General features: G+C 43.7%; 3 protein-coding genes across 10 annotated transcripts; 2 read left to right on the top strand and 1 right to left on the bottom strand.

Moving 5' to 3' along the window:
* The first annotated feature begins 62 nt into the window (after nt 1-62).
* On the top strand, nt 63-1,690 carry SMIM48 (small integral membrane protein 48). The gene is made up of 2 exons (XM_081579092.1): nt 63-1,085; nt 1,164-1,690. The coding sequence occupies exon 1, from the start codon at nt 118-120 to the stop codon at nt 481-483; it is 366 nt and encodes a 121-aa protein (XP_081435218.1). The 5' UTR covers nt 63-117; the 3' UTR covers nt 484-1,085; nt 1,164-1,690.
* A 1,193-nt stretch (nt 1,691-2,883) lies between these two features.
* On the bottom strand, nt 2,884-7,326 carry MIS12 (MIS12 kinetochore complex component). The gene is made up of 2 exons (XM_081579091.1): nt 7,217-7,326; nt 2,884-4,933 (listed from the first exon to the last, which is right to left on the bottom strand). Exon 2 carries the CDS (start codon nt 4,881-4,883, stop codon nt 4,263-4,265), a length of 621 nt encoding a protein of 206 aa, XP_081435217.1. The 5' UTR covers nt 4,884-4,933; nt 7,217-7,326; the 3' UTR covers nt 2,884-4,262.
* A 378-nt stretch (nt 7,327-7,704) lies between these two features.
* DERL2 (derlin 2) lies at nt 7,705-16,288 on the top strand. Of its 8 annotated transcripts, none has more exons than XM_081579088.1 (8): nt 7,712-7,830; nt 8,696-8,758; nt 10,697-10,770; nt 11,862-11,955; nt 12,884-13,079; nt 13,377-13,467; nt 15,083-15,189; nt 15,769-16,288. In XM_081579088.1, the coding sequence occupies exons 1-7, from the start codon at nt 7,738-7,740 to the stop codon at nt 15,165-15,167; spliced, it is 696 nt and encodes a 231-aa protein (XP_081435214.1). In that variant the 5' UTR covers nt 7,712-7,737; the 3' UTR covers nt 15,168-15,189; nt 15,769-16,288. The 8 variants fall into 8 exon arrangements, 7 of the variants coding, with proteins under 7 accessions (XP_081435209.1, XP_081435214.1, XP_081435213.1 ...); XM_081579087.1 differs by having other exon boundaries at nt 8,693-8,758; XM_081579083.1 differs by lacking the exon at nt 15,083-15,189 and having other exon boundaries at nt 7,705-7,880; nt 8,693-8,758.
* Nucleotides 16,289-19,571: the final 3,283 nt, after the last annotated feature.

The following is a 19,571-nucleotide window of genomic DNA, read 5'->3' as shown; positions in this document are numbered from 1 at the left end:
CCTACCCGGGTGGTTGAAATACAGCCGCAGCCCCGCCGTCGCCGCCCACTGCGCCTAGACTTTGCCAGGACGGGACCACTCAGAACCCACATACCCGTCTCCCCGCATTCCTCGCCCATGGCTGACCAACTCTTTCAGCGCAAACCCTGGGACCCCGAGCAGCTTCGCCCGGACCCCGACTCTGACTCCGAAGGCCTGTTTGACAAGGCTCCTCCGGAAGAGCCCCCCGCTGTCCGTGGGCCCAAGTCGGCTTGGGCCGGGGGCAGGAAGGCGGGTCGGCGCACTGGCGGGAAGGCGCAGGGGGCCCGCCCCGGGCAGCTCCCTAAGGGCGTGACGCGCCCCCAGCCCCAGGAAGAGGCCCCTCCATTGGACAAAGGCTGCTATCTCGACCATTTTCCGCACCTCTCCATCTTTATCTACGCGGCCATCGCCTTCTCCATCACCTCCTGCATCTTTACTTATATCCATTTACAGCTTGCCTGATTGGCGGGGGCGAGACGGGATGCGCGCAGGGCTGAGGCAGGAGGGAAGGGAAAGGAAGTGCTCAGCATTTTGTGCCTGGAGACCCCTTCGTCTAGCTTTTGACGCTTGTGTCTTTTCTTCTCTGCTTGTCACCACCTTTGTCTAACTGTCCATCAGTAGAAACATCCAAAGCAGCTGTCGCTAATGAAATAAGCATCTGGGGACGAGGGGACGGGAATACAGTCAGACTCCAACGTTTAGAGTCTTCGCGGTGAGATTGATCCCCATTTATAGTGAGGATAATGTCTCTGGACCCTACCGCTGTGTGAGGTGGGGGAACGCAGAGGGAGCCTGTCGTTCTGTGTCTGGGGCGTGTACAGCGAGTCCAACCTTCTGTTTTTTAAGGGATGAGCCGACCCGGGCCCGCGGCCTTCCAGAGAGGGCCACGCGGGGAGGGTCGGCGCCCTGGCCCGGGCTGGGCCGGAGCCCTGTGATGCTGCATCGCCCGACCCCCCTCCCGGGAGCCAGCTGTGCCCCACCCCATTCCGAGCCGGCGCAGAGCCCGGCGCGTGGGAGCTGGCGGACCTGATCGCGCAGCGAACGTCACAAGAGCGCAGCACACAGTGAGTGGCGTTTGTCGGGGTAGCGTACCACCTCCTCAGAGACTTGAGCTCACCTGGACTGCATTTTCCCTGCCTTAGGCTTTGATGACGCTATCGATGTCGGGACCGAGGGGAAACAAGGCTGAAGGAGCTGTTCTGCCAGGAAGTCACGCTCTCGTCGTGTCCTGAACGCTTGGGACCAGGGGCTGCAGACTTCCAGGGACGCGCGGGCCCATAGCTTGAGCGCTGCGCTGCGCGAAATGAGGCTTGGGGCCCTGGCTGGGGGTCCAAGAGAGGGTCGCCCTTGCGTCTTTAGGAACTGCGGGGGCGGGGGTTGCTTATCCTGGCCCGGAGCCCTTCCAGAGCCTCGCAAAAGGGATTGAGAAGATTTCTGATTGGCGAGAATTCGCGCTAGGAAATCACCCAACCCCTAGGGGTTTGTCATCTCATACCCAAAAGGCCTAATACCAAAACCCACCTTGGCAGGTTATTTACCCACATCCCGTCTCTGTTTTCTCATGAATGTTTAATGTCAAAACATAGCTTTCTACTACAGCGTATACTTTCCTTGGAAATGTCTGCAATTGTGGTACCTCTGATGGAATAAATTATTTTTCAGTCTCCTCTATTTCTGTCCTTTATTCATTTCCAACTATGCAGTGAGCCCACCAAACTTCCTATTCCGCTTCAAATTTCACCCCATAATCTTCACGTCGCTACTGTCCCTCCAAAACCAATTTCATCCCATTACCCAGCATTCCAAGATACAGCGTCTCTCTCCACTAAATAGCTATAAAAAGAAAGTGAAAGTCACTCAGTAGTGTCCGACTCTTTGCAACTCCATGGACTATACAGTCTATGGAATTCCCCAGGCCAGAATAATGGAGTGGGTAGCCTTTCCCTTCTCCAGGGGATCTTCCCAACCCAGGTCTCCCGCATTGCAGGATTCTTCACCAACTGAGCCACAAGGGAAGCAGATAGCTAAATAGCTATACAGACCTCTAAATGGTATCTTCTCCATCTCATGTCCTGACAGCATACCAGAGTCCAGTTCTGCTGTGTGACAGCAGGCCTCTGTGCCCTAGTGACATTACTCACTGCCCTCAGTATTCAGTCCCCATTTGCCTCTTTTATCAAGACACTTCCACCCCCTAACAGTCCCCGCACTGAGCTCTAGAATTTCCCCCAATTCACCAGCTTGTACCTTTATAAGCTCAGTGTTTGCTGACAGCAGGACCTTGTCATTTCCCAGTTCTATTTCCCCAGAATCCCATATCACTACCTGCCTTGATACCTGGACCCTTTATTTCAGTACCAAAAGTGTAACACCTACCATTTCCCAACATCGCCTGCACTGTGCAGCCAGTTGACTACAATAATTTACCCCCAATAAAAGGCAGTGTTCTCCAAAATTAAGTCTCCAAGGTACAACATGTACCACTTTTTTTTCCAGTTTACAATCTTGGATACTGGATCTTTACTGTCCTTTGATACTGACTAAGCACTGAATCCCAATACATGGCCTACTGTTCTCCAAAAATGTGGTCCCATTGTTTCCAATTCACACAACCCCATCCCTTATTTTTTTTGGCCACACCTTGAGGCATGTGGGATCTTAGTTCCCTGACCAGGGACTGAAACTGCACCCCCTGCCATGGATGCTTGGAGTCTTACCCAGTGGACCAGGGAAGTCCCAGATTTTAAATAAGCTCCAAATGTAAATAATAATGATGATGATTTTAAAGGATCATTCAGCTAAAAAGTCACACTGAGACACACACCATGACATTAAATACAGCAGAATATCATAAATCAAAGCTTTTAAAATATACATATTTAATGTACAGGATTGTATTCCAGGTAAACATAGGTTTCTTATACTGATGAATATTTAATTGCAAATATGAATACCCTAACTTACACTTCTATATAAAGGAGAAACTTCAAATTCTGTTCTTTAGGAAGAGATGGAAGGCAAGTAATACCTTAAGAGCAGCTATTGCCATTTCTCCCCTTTCCATGGGTGATCTAACATTTTACATGGATTAGTTACAAAAGGAAATATTAGGTTCCATTGAATTTAAGCACAAGATACAGCTAAAATTTACCACTGAGAGTTTCTATGAGTGTGAGTAAATAAGTTAATTAAATATTAGGTTCAAGGCAGATTCCAAAACTAACTGAAGTATGACCAAAAAATGGTATATATACCTAATAGTCAGTTAATATAATCTTTGCAATTCAGTATGTTCCAGGCTTCCTTTTCTATGCCAGTAAGATGCTTCCTTTTTGTCCCAATGTCTTCCATTGCTGGGCTCCAAGACATTAAACTTTTTAACATCATCAAGGATTTATCTTAGAAACAAACAACTTCTTTCTTCTTTCTAAAGGTCATGGTTGTTTTTTCTGCTACTTGCTTCTTTCAGCTAGTTATTAACCTCCTCGTGTGAGAAAAGTTACTGGGCAAGAACAACCAGTCTGTGTTGGCTGTCCCACAGTGTGCTGCTGCTGCTGCTAAGTCGCTTCAGTCGTGTCCGACTCTGTGCGACCCCATAGACAGCAGCCCTCCAGGCTCCCCGGTCCCTGGGATTCTCCAGGCAAGAACACTGGAGTGGGTTGCCATTTCCTTCTCCAATGCATGAAAGTGAGAAGTGAAAGTGAAGTCACTCAGTCGTGTCTGACTCTTAGCAGCCCCATGGACTGCAGCCTACCAGGCTCCAGGGATTTTCCATTCAAGAGTACTGGAGTGGGGTGCCATTGCCTTCTCTGGTCCCACAGTGTGGTAGCTGGTTAATAAAGAAGACACCCACTTAACCTTTGTGTCATTTCATTTCATCCAAAGAGTAAGTCAAAAAGGTCAAGGTTACAAAGGACTCACGACCAAGGTACAACTTTTACAACTATCTTTGAATGGCCAGGGAAAGCTTCACTTCTTCAGTCATGCCCCCAAATGAGTTCTTAATGAACCAAGAATCCCTTCTCACCCATTACAGACCTCTAGGCAGAGATGCTTCAAAGATTAGTTCAACATAAAACACAGATGCTTCAGGAGAGTGGACTAAAAAAGAGGAGGATGTGGAATATAAAAAAGTGTGAACAAAGAAACCCTCCCAAAAATACACAGTTCACTAGGATTAAGAATATCATCGATATAAATCCCAGTCCACCTTCTGAGAAACTCCTTTTTCTATTGAGAAATCAAGATATTTTCAATCGTTTGCCTTCCTTTTCCACATTCTCTCTGATATTCTGGAGTCTTCTGGAGTTCTGGATCAGGAACACCAAGCCCTCCCTAAAATCATTAGCCCCATGGTCTCTGCCAACGTTTTCAAGTTCATCAAACAGAGACAATGTCTGTTTGAGTTTGGCCTGAACGATTTTTTGCTCTTCTAATTCTGTAAGAAGGGCCTGCTTAGTGCACAATTCAGTCTTATACTTCTCCTGTAACTGTTCAATTTCTTTTTGGAGAAGGTGGAATTCTTCCTCACTGTAAGAATGTGTCTCCTGAGATTTATCTTCTGGAAGCAAGACGTTTGGGGGAATCCGCAAAATCAACTGTAAGAAGAGTTGCTCCATTTTGCCAAAAAGGTTATCAAAACGTCCTTTCATGAAGCAAAGAAACTTTTCTGTGCACTTGCGAATCTGGACTGGGCTAATCGCACAGTCTGGGATGCCATCCAGCTTCTTTAGAATAACCTGTTCAACAGCCTGCATCACCTCAAACAGGTAGTCTTGAAAGGCAATGTAGATCCTAAGCATGCAAGTCTGCGGTGTGAAGCCAAAGAACTGGGCCTCATAGGCCATTGGATCAACAGACATCTTGGTGGGTTTTTTTTGGTTTTGCTTTGTTAATTTTGATTGTGAACAAGCTGCAAATGTAATAAGAAAAATTTTCATTTGTTTAAAAAAAGTAACAAATTACATTACAGACAGCAAAACAAACAAAACAAAGCAGCAAACAAAAACCATGAAGTTTATGTTCCTTGATACCTGATGCTACTTCCAGCCTCACACATCCACAACAGGATACAAATCCTGCCTCTCTGAGACTCTCATCAGCCTATCACCTCCCTTCTTCCTCCTCTTTGTCCATTTCCCTCACCTCTCAATTACTGAGGCTTCTGGCCAGTGACTCAGCCTTCTGAATTCTGTTATCACCCCAGACAACATTCAGATTTACAGTGATGATCTAACCAATGCCCTAGAAACTCAGTTCTTCATCTCCACTTTTTCAGACCTTCATCTCCACTCTTTCAGTGACCTGGGTATTGACATTTGTTAACTTCTCTCCCCAACTCTCCTACTTTTTGACCACAACCTCATACGCTAGTCTTCCAACACTCATTCCTATATTCATATTATATCTTAATCTTCTGAGCCTCTCTTTTTAGTCTCTCCCACTTCACTTCCCCGCTCCACTTTAGGCTTCATGATCCATCACGTCAACCACTTCTTTGCCAATGTCAACTCCCTTGTCCTTCCAATCTTGCCATCTGAAAAATTACTAGAAGCTGAGCAAGCCTCCAGTAAGCTTTACAACCCTAGCATTTTCTTAAGGGTCTGGGAGTCATTCCTTTCAAATGTAAACATCTAGGCAAATAGCATTCCTATCTCCCTGTCACTGTGGGTGTTTAACCTAGGGACCTTTTTTGGGCTGTTAGCAGATACTTGTCATAGAAATAAAAGAAGTTTCATTATTCCTGCAGACAAATTAGCTAAAACAAATGGCTACCTCAATTACCAGGCAAATTTAGGATGAACCTTATCAAACAATCTGAAGCAAGTGGTGCTGTCAAATCTTTTTATAAGACTGTGCTGTTAATCGTGAGAATTTATGTAATGGCTAAAAATAGAATGGTTGTAATGGCTTAGCAGTATAAATAGGGTAGAATTTCTGTCTCTGTAATCTCATTTACAGATTATCTCTAATGAATTATAATCTGGATACGCTTATTCAGTAATAGAACTGCTTTCTCTTCTTTGTGTTGTGGAGAGGATTCTGTGGATTAACAGGATTTTAACTTCCTCAACACTTCCCTACGCCTTCAGGATCATTTTTAAACTTTTTCACATGGCTTACAAGGACTTTCATCATCTGACCTTTACTAACCACTATCCTCCTTTTTAAGTACCTTACATAAGCATAATTGAAGTAATAATATTTCTAATTTTTGCCAATCTGGTAAAATGGTTTTACAGCGTTGTTTCTTGAAAACCAAAACCATCTAACCCCCCACCCATACACACACACTGGATGAACACTGAGGACTGAAACTACCCAAGAGTCTCCTTGCCCCACCCCCCAACAACTTACTGTTTACATTAGCATGACTCTACTATTCTAGACCAGAATAATATTTTCACTGTCCAAATGTTTTGATTGTTCATTATGAAACCCCCAGCCAAAGACTGATGAACTCTTAAATGGGATGCGTGGCGTGCGTGGGAGCGTGCTCTCTCCGTGTCTGACTCTTTAGATCCCACGGACTGCAGGCCGCCAGGCGCCTCTGTCCATGGAATTTTCCAGGCAACAATACTGAAGTGTGTTGCCATTTCCTACTCCAGGGAATATCGCCAACAATTTGTTACAGCAAGATTCTCTGAAACTCTTGCTTCAGCAGTTTCTACCAATGCTGGACTGCTTTTCATGAGCTCTACCCAATCCTAATCAAGCCTCCAAACTAAAAACTCCACCTTTAAACCAACAGGGCCTCTCTTCGGGCACTGATCAAGTCCTGCTTTCAGTTCAGCTCAAGTCGCTCAGTCGTGACCGACTCTTTGCGACCCCAAGTCCTGCTTTAGGATACTATTATCACAAGCCTATTTTCTCTGCAAGCCTTAGATTTCCTGAGGGCAGGGTGAGTACGGCTTGAACCGATATTCGCAAGTGATAGGCGGGAAGGGCACAGGGAACCTGAGCGAGTTGAGGAGCCGAAGCTCCAGAAACCTCCAGGCATGAACTACTTCCGGCTGGAGAACTGTCTCCCGACAGTCCCCGCGCCCCCGCTGCATGCCGGGACCTTCAGGGTGGAGGTTCGCGGCCCGCCGGCGACGCTGCTCCATCAGGCTGCTCTAGCGCCCGGGATGGCGCCCCACCGACTGCCACCTGTTCCCGCTCCTCTTCAGAGAAAATGCAGCCCCGTGGCACTTACCCAGGCGACTATAAGAGTGATGAATTCGACCAAACACAGCTTCCCGCCACCTCCTTTAAACCACCGCAGGCTGCCAGAGATAGGTGGCGCGGTTGACTCCCCCAAATTCTGACCGCTATCTGCTTTAGCGAACGACAGCAAGGGCAGGATGCCACCGCGCTCCTGATTGGCCGACTGTCCGGGGAGGGGGCCACCTAGATTGGTGACGGAAAGGGGCCGGGCGGGAAAGCTAGCTGTGGCCGGCGCGGATTGGCAGAAGGAATCGGTACTCACTGCCTTCCCCGAGACGGTGGTGGGTGGAGAAGCTAGGCTGGGCCTCCGCGGAAACGCAACTCGTGATTGGCGGATGTGCTTTTCTTCGGGCTCTAGCGGTTGGTGGCTGGACGGTTGTTCAGCGCTGATTGGATAGCAGCGTAACGGGGAGTGCCCCGCTCTGGTTCCGCCCTGATCCCGCCCCGCCGCTGGGACGGACTGGCGGAAGGGGAAGTGGGGGATGGGGGGGGCCGGCGGCGGTGGGGAAGATGGCGTACCAGAGCCTCAGGCTGGAGTACCTGCAGATCCCACCGGTCAGCCGCGCCTACACCACCGCCTGCGTCCTCACCACCGCCGCTGTGGTGAGCAGCTGCAGCGCCAGCTTCTCATGAGCTGTACTGGATATGCCCGGGTCCTCGGGAACCTGGGGTTTGGGCCTTGGGGAAGCTCAGAGGGGTTGGTCTCAAGGGTGGGTGGAGGCGTACAGGGCTCACTCTGGGGTTCAGAGTCGTCCCGTAAGTGATCACTATCCAGTGATCCAGAGAAAGGAGTGGTGTTCCATGAGGGGTGGAGGATCAGGACTGCGGGTCAGTTTCTGAGACATAAAGGCAGGACCTGTACCAAGTCAGGACTGCGAGAGCCGGCCCCCCAGGAAACGTGTCTGAGAACTCCGAGGGTGTTCTCATATCCACAAAATGATGCTTTGTGACTACTGGGAGGAAGGTCCGCTTAGTGGAGAAACGTAGACGTTGAAGATAGAAAGGTGGAAGTTGTTGAGCTGGAAAAGTCTTGAAATAAAGAGTCTGTTATAGAGGTTGGCTGGAAGTACCCAGCCCTCACAGTGGCAGGGTATTGAGTCTTGGTTCAAGTGAATTGTGTTGCTTCACACAGCTGTTTTAGGTGGTGCCCGTGTGTTGGGCGTAATCCTAGCAGCTGCTCTTACTTGCCCTGAATCTAAGACATTACCACCTGCTTGCCATACCTTCACATCAGCCTCAGCTATTGAAACAACAGGCTTTTATTTTGTGTGAGGTATTGGGGAACGCAAAGAATTGTACCAGTTCTAGAGAAGTCTTTACCAACCTTCCTCCAGCTTAAATAAAACTTAAATAATTCAGTCTAAGTGACTGAGAGTGGGAAATTGCCAGAACTACTAGTCTTTTGTAGTAAATGATATTTTGGTTCTTGATTGACTTGCTTGAAGAAGCTGTTTTTCTATTTCAGCAGTTGGAACTGATCACACCTTTTCAGTTGTACTTCAATCCTGAATTAATCTTTAAACACTTTCAAGTAAGTGGCCTATCACAACCACTATTTAATGTTGCAGTTTTTAAACTTGTTTTCTTTTTAGTAGCTAATCCTGCCATATACTATCTCAAATAACTCAATGGGAATATTTGATTATAAGTGTTGGTGAGGGATGGGGGAGTACGAAGCAGTGATTCTGCAGCCTGGAACTTTTAAAGAGATTCTCAAGATCCTCAGCATGTACCAAATCAGAATCACCAAGGATATGTTATAAAGTTCCCTGCATGGTTTTGATTTGATGCGTCCAGTTCCTATATTTAGGAATCACTGGCTCAGATTTAGTATTACAGATTGAGGGGAGACGGATCAGCTAGTTGTCTAGGGAGAGTCAGAGAGGATGTCCATATTTAGTCCATTCAGCACCATGTGGCACAGCCACCACCTTGGTGTTATCCCTGTGGTCCAGTTCAGAAACTCAGTGAGTGCTCTAATCCATCTCCCAGGGATCACATCATCCTCACGAAGACTGACATCTAAGACAACGCCAGTTTATTAGATTACATTGAGAGACGATCCTTTCCAGTAGTTAGAATGCTAGAGAGAGAGATGCGTTTTTTTGTTCTAGAATCATCATATTGGCCATAGTCGAAGTAAGAGAGACCCAAAAGCCAGTAATTCTGTTTCTACACCTGCTGTTCCCTCTGTCTCAGAGGTGTTTCATTCGCTTTATACCCGTCGAGCTCCAGCTTGTCTTTCATTATGCAGTTTTTGTGTAGCCTTCTCAGATTCATCCTCCTTTGTGTCCCTAGAGTATCTGTAAATACTTTTTTTAATATCTCTCATCTCATACTTGGACTTGTTTATATGCCTATCTCCTCACAAGGTTGAGGACTCTACAATCCTGGATGCAGTTAGCATGCAGTAAACAGTTCTGAGTTGTTTCAACTTTAATAGTTAGCAATTCTTAAGAATTTAATGATCATAAAGGACTCTCATGAACCCTAGTCGCTGCCTACTTCCTTCTCCACTCACAAGCCCTTCACTAGGAGCTTTAGCTCCATCCAGACAAACAAGGCTTGATTTTGCCTGAGGTTAAACTCTTCACACCATGTGTGAAATTAGGAGTTCTAGGTTTTGAGTTCGGAGTCTCCCTGTACAAGCTGTGTGACGTTGTTAGGCAGGCCATTGAAAAATCATCCAAGTCTCTTAGTTACATGATGTGTGAAATGGGGATGGTATTGCCAGCCTGCTCGTCTCACAGGATAATTAAAATCACATGAGATAACAATATTTTAAAACACTTTAAATGTTAAGTGTTCTATCATTGTGAGTAGTTGTTCTTACTGCAGGCATGGATGGTTTGGGTGGGGAAGAGTATATCAGGGTTTGAAAATAATTACATATCTACCAGTTAAACTAATTATTACAGTATTAGATCTTTACTTGTAGTGAGTTGGCTATTTGTTCAGGCTAGTACTCGAGTATTTGCTTTAGCATTACTCTTTACTGTGGATGTTTCTGATGGCTAATATAGAAACAATTGCTGTTAGATCCTGTAATTTTCCTTTGGTATCTTGAGATTGTTCATTAGATTGTGATACTACATGTATGAAAGCTCTGTTTCCTAGTGTATGGATTCACCTAGTCTTGCCATCATACTTTTCCCATCATTTGCCTGACCATATGGTATGGATTTTTGTGTTTGTTTTTCTTAATACAGTCACAGTTGCAAGTTTTCTGTCTTGTCAGGCTTAGAACTTTCCAGGGGCGAGTGATATCTTTCAGACTTTCACTGAAGTGGCACAAAAATTCAGTGTCAGATTGTGTGTCTCACTTTTGAGTTTAGAAAATAGAATCACCTATTTGTGGCCTTTCAACCATTGTTTAGTCATAGGCTATCTCTTGTCTTAATATGAAAATGTTTCCTGGTATATTTTACTTAATCTGTCTTTCTCTTGATTTTTTTTTTTCTTTTAACAGATATGGAGGCTAATCACCAATTTCTTATTTTTTGGGCCAGTTGGATTCAATTTTTTATTTAACATGATTTTTCTGTATCCTTTACTAAGTGGGTTTAGCATAGAAACTTTAGTTTTACTTAGGAAATACAGTATTAAGTTTGAAACTATTAACTCTGCTGTTTTTGTTACCATCTCAGATATAACTTTTGGCTACTGGGTCAGTGATACACAGAATAGTTGGTCAGTTAGTAATGTTTTGAGGGGGTTTGAGGGTCACTGTTTATTCAAATGGGAGGTATTTAATTATAAAATGTTTACATTTCTGCCCATGTGCCACTTACAGATCTGATCAAGGGAGACCAGAGTGATTTAATTGAGGTGTTCTTACAAAATAACACCAAGGGGTCCCAAGTGATAAAGCCCAACCTGGAAGTGGGTTCATGGGGGATGGAGAACTTGAGATCTACTTGGATCTCAGTTGCTGGTTCTGCCAGCTGGAAAGACAGTGTTTTGTCTGCCAGGCTCACCATGTTCCAGTTTGTTGAAAAAGAGGGAGGGTTTTGCTGTAGTCAGATGGTAATTGGGGCCACCGGGCAGGGCATTTCTCCTGCACCCCAACCCCCTGGATGAAGGGGAGAAATTGCAGCTCAGCTCATTTGCAGTAGCCAAAGAGCCTTGTAGGGTTACGTAACAGGCTTCCTTCCCTGGGATAGATTCCTGTGTCTTCTCTATGATACATCATTCTGGTAAGTTTCTAATAATTAAATTTTTTCATTGAAATGCCTCCTTATTGACTGAGTTATAGAAATGCTTAACTCCCTGCCCTTAAAAAAAGCGGATTATCACATTAGGCTTCTTGATGGGGATTTCCACCAAGTTAGTTTGTGAAAAAGCAAGGATGGTGTAGATTGTGGTGTGGCTGAATGTGGGAAGATAGTACAGATTTGAAGCATGTTTATATGGCGTCTGGCTTCGTTCTCCAATCAGGAACGGTTTTTGTAAAACACAGCCATTGCCTAGAATGCCTGGAAAAAGAGAAGTAACAATAATACCACTCATAAACACTCTTACCGAAACAAAGTCTTCTCACAAATAAGGGGGAGTCCAAGTGTACTTAGGTGATACATTCAATTTCACTTTTTTCATATTTGTGTACTTAACATTTTCTTAACTTGGAACTTAAGATATCGTTACTGTCGAATGCTAGAAGAAGGCTCTTTCCGAGGTCGGACAGCAGACTTTGTATTTATGTTCCTTTTTGGTGGATTCTTAATGACCGTATCCTTCGACAAATAGAACAAACACAGGAAAATACTAAAGAACTCCCTCTCTCTTCCTAAAGCTTTTCATCTGTCTCCTGAAGTGCACTAGAGGCTAGAGACTCGGAATGAACTTATAAAAGTATCAACTCTCTGCCCCTTCGCCACCCCTCCCCCCCCCATTTTAGCTTCAGCTCCTGTTTATTTTACAGCCCACTTTATGTAACAGCTTGTCTAAGCCTAGAGGTTACACAGGGTGTTTTTCCCCTGTGAGCAAGTCTGAGAAACTTGAACCCAGTTGGGTTACTATTAGAAATCTCAGATGTATTCTGGTTGGTGGGTGTATTTCACTTTTCTTTTTTTCCAGCTGTGTCGCGGGGCTTGTGGAATCCCAGGTTCCTGACCAGGGAATGAACCCAGGCCCTTGTCAGTGAGAGCATGGAGTCAAAACCACTAGACTGCCAGGGACTCCCCAGGTGTACTTCACTTTTAAACTAAGTTGGTAGGACATTCATATGGTCACCATCAAAACTGATAGTTGGGTTTTTTTTTTTTTAATAATTGTCAATAATAGTGATTGTCACCAAACTTAAAGGGAGCCCTGTCTGACAAGATGGTTTTGCCCCAGCTGGCTTGATTCACCTGTAAGAGTCTTCATGGTGAACAAGCTTTCATGTAATGACTGACCAAAGAATTAACATATGTTCCAAAGAGGCAAGAACTTCATGAAAGCAGAATATTAATTTGAAGTAGCAACAATCCAGGTGCCTAAGCAGGTTTTTGCCTGATCACTCGGGGTAATTATTTTCAGGCTCCCCACCCCAAACATGTAACAACTGCTTGCCTTTCCTAATTCAAATTTGTGTTAGAACACAATCCTTAGTTCTCTTGCCCAGTCTTCCCTGTTAACACTTAATGTTGCTGTTTTCCTTGATGCCAACCACTAGCTTTTTGGTTTGTTTGTGAGCTTAGTTTTCTTGGGCCAGGCCTTTACAATAATGCTTGTCTACGTGTGGAGCCGAAGGAACCCATATGTCCGCATGAACTTCTTCGGCCTTCTGAATTTCCAGGCCCCCTTTCTACCCTGGGTGCTCATGGGCTTTTCCTTGTTGTTGGGGAACTCAATCATTGTCGACCTCTTGGGTAAGATTCTTGGCACTGCTTTTTGTATTATTTTACTTGCAAACTTATTTTGTCATACTTGTCATGTTAATTCTGTCTGGCCTTCATATATAGTTATTGTAGGATTGTTTGATAGTTCATGCTCAAGGACTATAATGTTCATTTTCAATTTTTTCATAAATATATTACCAGCCGAGCTGCCAGGGAATCCCAGTATATTGACATTTCTTCCTAAGTAGAAAGATTTTCCATTGGTACAGCCACCTGCAATCAAAATTCTAATCCTCTCCCTCATCCTTTATTTCTGGTTAACTCTAGGTATTGCAGTTGGACACATATATTTTTTCTTGGAAGATGTATTTCCCAATCAACCTGGAGGAATAAGAATTTTGAAAACACCATCTGTTTTGTGAGTATTTAACACCAGGTTACGTGTTCCTTGCAGATAAACTGGCAGGGTCCGGGATCTTGTTTTCTTGGGGCTCTCAAAGCTCCCAGCACACATAGTTCAGGCCAGTATTTACAGATTGAGCAATTGGCTGCCGTTCGGGAGCATTCGGATTGGGTGGGAAGCACCAGAGTTGTGGCCAGAGGCTCAGGGTGTCCTGAGGGTAACGTGGTAATTGTTGTCCCACATGACAGCCAGTACCTCCTGGCCCCGAGAGGAGCCTGCTGGTTCCATGTAGACTGCTGTCTTAGTTTAGAGATGTGAAGTAGCAAGATGGCAAAAAGCTGACTGAAGGAGGGTTTCTAAAGGTGGAATGTCTGATCTTCCAAACAGGTGGTAGAGGGAAGCAGTGAAATAGAGTAGAAACAGCTCTTGGCTGGAAACCAGACATAGTTTGTTTGTTCTGCCAGCCAGCTGTATGATTTTAAGCAAGCCCCTTCTCCTTTTTCCATACCTCGGTGTCCTGAGGGTAGAGCTTTGATTCATAGCACCTCCTTCTATGCCAGAATTTTGTGTCCTTGGGGTGTACTGCATTGCGAAGAGTTCACTTAAGGAAGAAAATGTGAGTTTTTCTTATAAAATGTTGGTTGTAGAATAACTGAAAAGAAAGTAAAATCCACCATAACCCCACCACTTAGATATAATAGTGGTGGGATTTGATGTACTTTTTGATCTGTATTTGTCAGTCTTTTACTGTCTGTAAACATTTTAAAAAATGCTATCTCATAGCTTTCTACTGTAATATAATCATTTTTCCATCATAAACTTCTGACAAAAATTATAACAGCTGCTTGATACCCCAGTATGAATGGAGCACGATTTACGAATCCCTCATCAATGGACATTGACATCCTTCTTGCTCTTCCCTCCATGATTGGAGTGGTGACTTAGAGCTACACATCCGTGTAGCACATGTAGCGGCACATCCTTTGCTCACTTCCATGATTGTTTTCAAAGGATAAATTCCTACAAGTAGAATAGCTGTTGGGTTTATCACCAAACTGCCATCTGGAATGGATACTCAGGTTTACATTTCCACCAGCAACATATGTGTCCATTTCCCCACATTTTCATAAAATGTGGGAGATGTTATATTTACCTTTTCCTAGTTTGATAGCTGTAAAGTGGTGTCTCATTGTTCTCTATGATTTTTTTCTAAAATTTCAAAACAAGTTTCAGACTTGCAGAAGCTTGCAAAACAGTACCAAGGACTTTTTTCCCAGAAGTATTTGAAAGTGAATTGTTAACCTACTGCCCCATGATCCCCTTTAATGTGTATTTTCTTCTACACAGTCAAAATCTGGAAAGAAACGTTAATCCTTAGACCCAATTCCACTTTGGGAAATTGTCCTGATTTTTTTTTTATAGCAGAAGAATGCAGTTCAGATTCAGGTGTTGCACTTCGTTGTCATGTCTGTTTAGTCTCCTTCAGTTTGGAGCAGCTTCTCAGTTTTGCTTTGACCCTCATGACATTCACATTTTTGAAAACTGGAAGTCCATTTTTGTAGAACATCTCTCAGTTTGGGTTTGTCTGATGTTCCCTCACATTGAGGTGCAGGTTTTTCGTCTGTTGCAGGAACATCAGAGAAGTGATACTGCATTCTAATTGCAGCCTGCTGGCACAGGGTTTCAGTTTGCTGAATTTGCCAGAGTGGTGCTAATCACTTTGATTACTTGATTAAGGTATCTGCAGGGCTCCTCCACGGCAAAGTTACTTTTTTTTCTCTTTTGTCATTAAATATTTTGTGAAGAGGTACTTTGAGACTATGGAAAACATGCTTTTTCTTAAAAAATTTGAGTTCATTTATATCTGCAAGAATCCATGGTTTCTTGTTTTATTCATGGCTTATAATCCCTTAACATTGTTGTTTATTTTGATGCTTATATTGTCCCACTGGCTCTGAAGTACTTCAGAGTGTGTGATCTAACTTGTAAAATTTCATATGTTAACGTTTTGGGATAATATTGAAAACACCAACATAATTATCTCTGGGGATTGAGGATGTCTTGCTTGTATATGTTTCCTGTTTTCTCTATGATTCCATATATTGCTTTTATAGTAAAAATTAGTAAAGGGGGTAAAAGTTAATGTAAATGTGCAATAATTATGAATATCTTCAAAATAGGAGAACTGTTTCATTAGTAGGCAGACAAAGTGCTTATCCATTGGTGGACACCCTATGGGATCTTTTTGATCTTGGAGTAGCATTTAGGACCTAAGATGACCCTGGGACTAAATTATATCTGTTGCCTGTCTTTTAGGAAGGCTATTTTTGATACACCAGATGAAGATCCAAATTATAATCCACTACCTGAAGAGCGGCCAGGAGGCTTTGCGTGGGGTGAGGGCCAGCGCCTGGGCGGCTAAAGCAGCAGTGCCAAGAACACGACCCAGCTGGGAAGGACTCAGTGACACACCCGTTGGGATTCTTTTATCCTCTGTGTTGCAAAAGTGTGGACACTTTTGATGGCTCTACAAGAATTTTAACTCCAGAAGCACTTTATGAAATGGCACACTGATTCACCCAGAAGACATTTTCAGCAGTTTGCCAGTGGTTCCTCACTACACTGGTACTGAATGTGTGATCTCTTGGAGCCAAAAAACTGGAGCAACAAATACCCCGCCGCCTCTTAGGAATGAGTACTTGATACTTGAGTTCCGTGGTGACGGGCAGAGTGTTTTCCTCCTCTTCCTCCTCCTCTTTGATAGACGAGGCCATGGTGTAAATGGAAGTTTCAGAGAGGACGAAATAAAACTGAGTTCCATCTCTCTCTCACTGAATTAAAGCTTTTGTGTGTGATCTTTTAAATTATCACCGTGTCTCCTAGCTCGCCTGCACAGGTGTGCGCTCAGAGCAGTCGCCATGCCCACTCTCCCTGTCTTCATGGCCTTCAACTGGATTTCATTTCAAGATTGGAAATACATGGCTGAGATGCCATGGCTGTGCACACCTCTTACTAACCCAGAATGCCAGCTCCAGTGGGAAGAAGATTTGTTTCTGTTGCCCAGATAGTTTGTTCTCCATTTGGGTTTTATGATACTTAAGGTATCAGACAATGTGGGGCAGGGGGTGGAGGGGGAAGGATAGGATGGATCTAGGTGTTCTAGATCCTGGAATTCTGCTGTGGAAGAGTCAGGTAGGCTTGATGCTAATGTGGTGTCTCGTTTATTTACTCTATTACTCCATTTGGAAATATCCAGGGAAAGGCAAGTCACAGCCACCATTTTGGAAAACAATATTTAAAGCTGGAAAACGAGTTAGAATGTTGATCCTGGAGCCAGATGAGTAAATACAAAGATACATAGCTCCTGGGTCTTTGGCTTGTGAATATTTATCACTTGCTTCATGAAAAGCCAAGAAGCCTTCAGAGCCAAGTACCTGGTTTACCTTCCTAACCAGGTAGAAACAGGACAGATTCACAGAAGTCAGCAGTGGTTCAGTAAGTGCTTAACCCCAGATGTTCACCTCCTGGGGGTTCAACAAGTTTGTTATCAGACCGTGTAATTCAGAGAACTCAGAGGGATAGAATGAATACCCCAGAAAAGAGATTAATTCAAATTGTTTTAATAAACAGCATGTAGGTCTGGAAACATTTCCCCCATAGTTCCAGCTTGGTTAAGTGGTTGCTTTCTAGAGTGTGAGAGTTCTCTTAGAAAGATGGACATGAGGTTTAGGTTAAACATAATAAACATCTTAAATGGGCATTTTCAGATCATTTGTGAAGTGAAAAGTATTTTTCATACCTTTCAATGGAATACACATCAGTAATGGAACCTAATATAAGTACATGCTGCTAGTCAGTGACTGAATATGGTTGTTGCAATTTTATGGAATATGGGTTAATGGGACTGCTTTTTTTTCCCCTAAGTGACTTTTAAAAAAATCTTTAAATGCCAATCTTAGAATATATAGTCCTTATGGGAGTCTTAAGTTTTGTCTGTTCAAGAAAGCTTGAATTAGAAGGTTGGGTTTTTGTTCTGGGGCTAGAAATAGATTTCTCTAGTTAAATTTGTTCTCCTTTAGTTAACTTTGGAGTTAGGTTCTTCCAGAACACATGTCTTTTTCTTAAGTCAAACAAAAAGTGAGATTTGATACATGGGATTGTGTGACTAATTTACCTGACATACATAGAATTTAAAGGATTCCTGTATTCCACCAGTAACACTGAAAGGTGCACCTGACTAAGGCATAGCTTTTTTGTTGTAGAAATACAGTATACGTTCATTAAAAAAAAAAACAACACATGGGCATGCAAATTGTATCTCCATAGGAGATACACTTTATACATTTTGGTGTGTTTTTTCCACTAAGGATTTCTCTTTGTTTCTCCCTTCCACTTGTTCTTTTCCCTGTGTGTCCCTCTTGTGCGTCCTAGTATTTTTCTTACCTCTTGTTTAGTCTCTAAGCAGAGAGCACCCAAGTCCTAGATCTTGGTAACGAAACCCTCACTCTGTCTCTGGGGCCTTTGAAAGTTAGGAAATGTTGGTGTTACTGACTTGTTGGGTAAAGGACCTCCTAGAATTGTCATCTGTCCTTGATAGCCTGCATTTTATGTTGTGACTGTGTTTTCCTTTAAGAGGTAAGTGCCATCCATGTTGCTAGTCATGATATTGCCATTCTTTTCGGTGTTCTGTAGTCTGTCTACCCCCTAAACTACTTACTGTTTTACAAGTTTGCGTAAAATTTGTTGCACTTTGTATAATCAAGTCACTTCTCTGCTTAGAAATCCACAGTAACTTCTTAGTAAGCCCCCATAGCAAATGTATACTTTTTGTCTTCCTCTGAACCTCAACTCCTACTTCCAGCTAACAGGGACCTCAGTTTAATTCTCTTCAGTCCTTCAAGGCCTGGCCCCATTCCTGGCTCCTCTGCAAACCTTGACAGTAGGGCCTATTTCATTGTCTTATCTTCTCTGAATTCTTGTGACCCTTCAAGGCTGTACAACATACTCTTAGACCAAGCTGTCTTGTATTGTTCTTAGCTGGTACGTGTATGTTAGTCTTGTCTCCTTCCTGAGAATGTAAGCTCCTTAAGAGCAGGGACCAAGTCTTACATTTTTGTATCTACCACAGTGCCTAGCACAATGCTTGGCACATAGGTGCTGAATAAATATTTCATTGATCAGCAAACTATTATCTGGTATTTTTAATTATAGAGGAATTAATGTATGTGCATGCAAGCTTGTACCTATTTGCTGTGGCTTGTGACTATGTCAAAGTGGGATGGAGCACAACTGAACATGATCAAGGGCAGGGTTTGGTGGTCTGACAAGCCAGCCAACAGTGACCACCAGCTGATGTGGTCATGGTCATGCTCTGCTGGTGTGGACCATTGAAGAGCAGTTAAAAATGACATGTCTGCCAGGAAGGGGAACACATGTAAACCCATGGCTGATTCATGTCAACGTATGGCAAAAACTATTACCATATTGTAAAATAATTAGCCCCCAACTAAAATAAATAAATTTATTAAAAAAAAAAAAATGACATGTCTGACAATTCACCTTTTGGAAGAAGAGCCCAGAAACTCCTTGAAGAACTATTAGCTTATAACCATCTGTATGTGAAAGCCGCCTACTTTCAGAGAGAGAGCCTATTTCAGACTACTAACCTGAGGGATTGGCAGAGGGGGTGATGTGTGTAACACCACTTAACGCCAATAGAGGATTTTATTTTCCAACTCTGTTCCACTTAGCTCTGAGGCTGCAGAATAGCTGGGTCATGAGGCTAGAGATTATGAAAGAATTACCTGTGTATATGACTTGTTTTGCCTGCATCGTGTTTTGTTTTCTTTCAATTTGAGCCAATATTAAATTGACAGATTTCACATGGAAACCTTGATTTGGGGCTTTTCTTGAAAAAACTGGAAGATCTGGAAAAACCAGGCCTGCATGGCAGCTATGGCCTAGAGATGACTAGTGACTGTTTCTGTAGACAGGATCTGTGCTCTATTAAGAGGCTATTTCACTTGTTGATATCAGCTGCCAGGTACTCTTGTAACCGTGTACAGCCTGTCTCTCCTCCCTTACTTTGGAAAGCCCAGCAGGGAAAAAGGACTGAGGTC

This window comes from Giraffa tippelskirchi, chromosome 3, assembly GCF_054371585.1.
Source record: "Giraffa tippelskirchi isolate mGirTip1 chromosome 3, T2T-mGirTip1v1.2.pri, whole genome shotgun sequence".
NCBI lineage: Eukaryota > Metazoa > Chordata > Mammalia > Artiodactyla > Giraffidae > Giraffa > Giraffa tippelskirchi.
Note: the sequence above shows the minus strand (reverse complement) of the source record. Positions and strands in the feature narration are given on the sequence as shown.

Bases quoted from the DNA above. Each gene is read 5' to 3' on its own strand.
- DERL2 (XM_081579083.1), top strand. From the start codon at position 7,710: ATGGGGGGGGCCGGCGGCGGTGGGGAAGATGGCGTACCAGAGCCTCAG. The intron at 7,881-8,692 runs GTCCTCGGGAAC...TTTCTATTTCAG, and splicing joins GCTGTACTGGATATGCCCGG to CAGTTGGAACTGATCACACC. The intron at 13,080-13,376 runs GTAAGATTCTTG...GGTTAACTCTAG, and splicing joins AATCATTGTCGACCTCTTGG to GTATTGCAGTTGGACACATA.
- SMIM48 (XM_081579092.1), top strand. From the start codon at position 118: ATGGCTGACCAACTCTTTCAGCGCAAACCCTGGGACCCCGAGCAGCTT.
- MIS12 (XM_081579091.1), bottom strand. From the start codon at position 4,883: ATGTCTGTTGATCCAATGGCCTATGAGGCCCAGTTCTTTGGCTTCACA.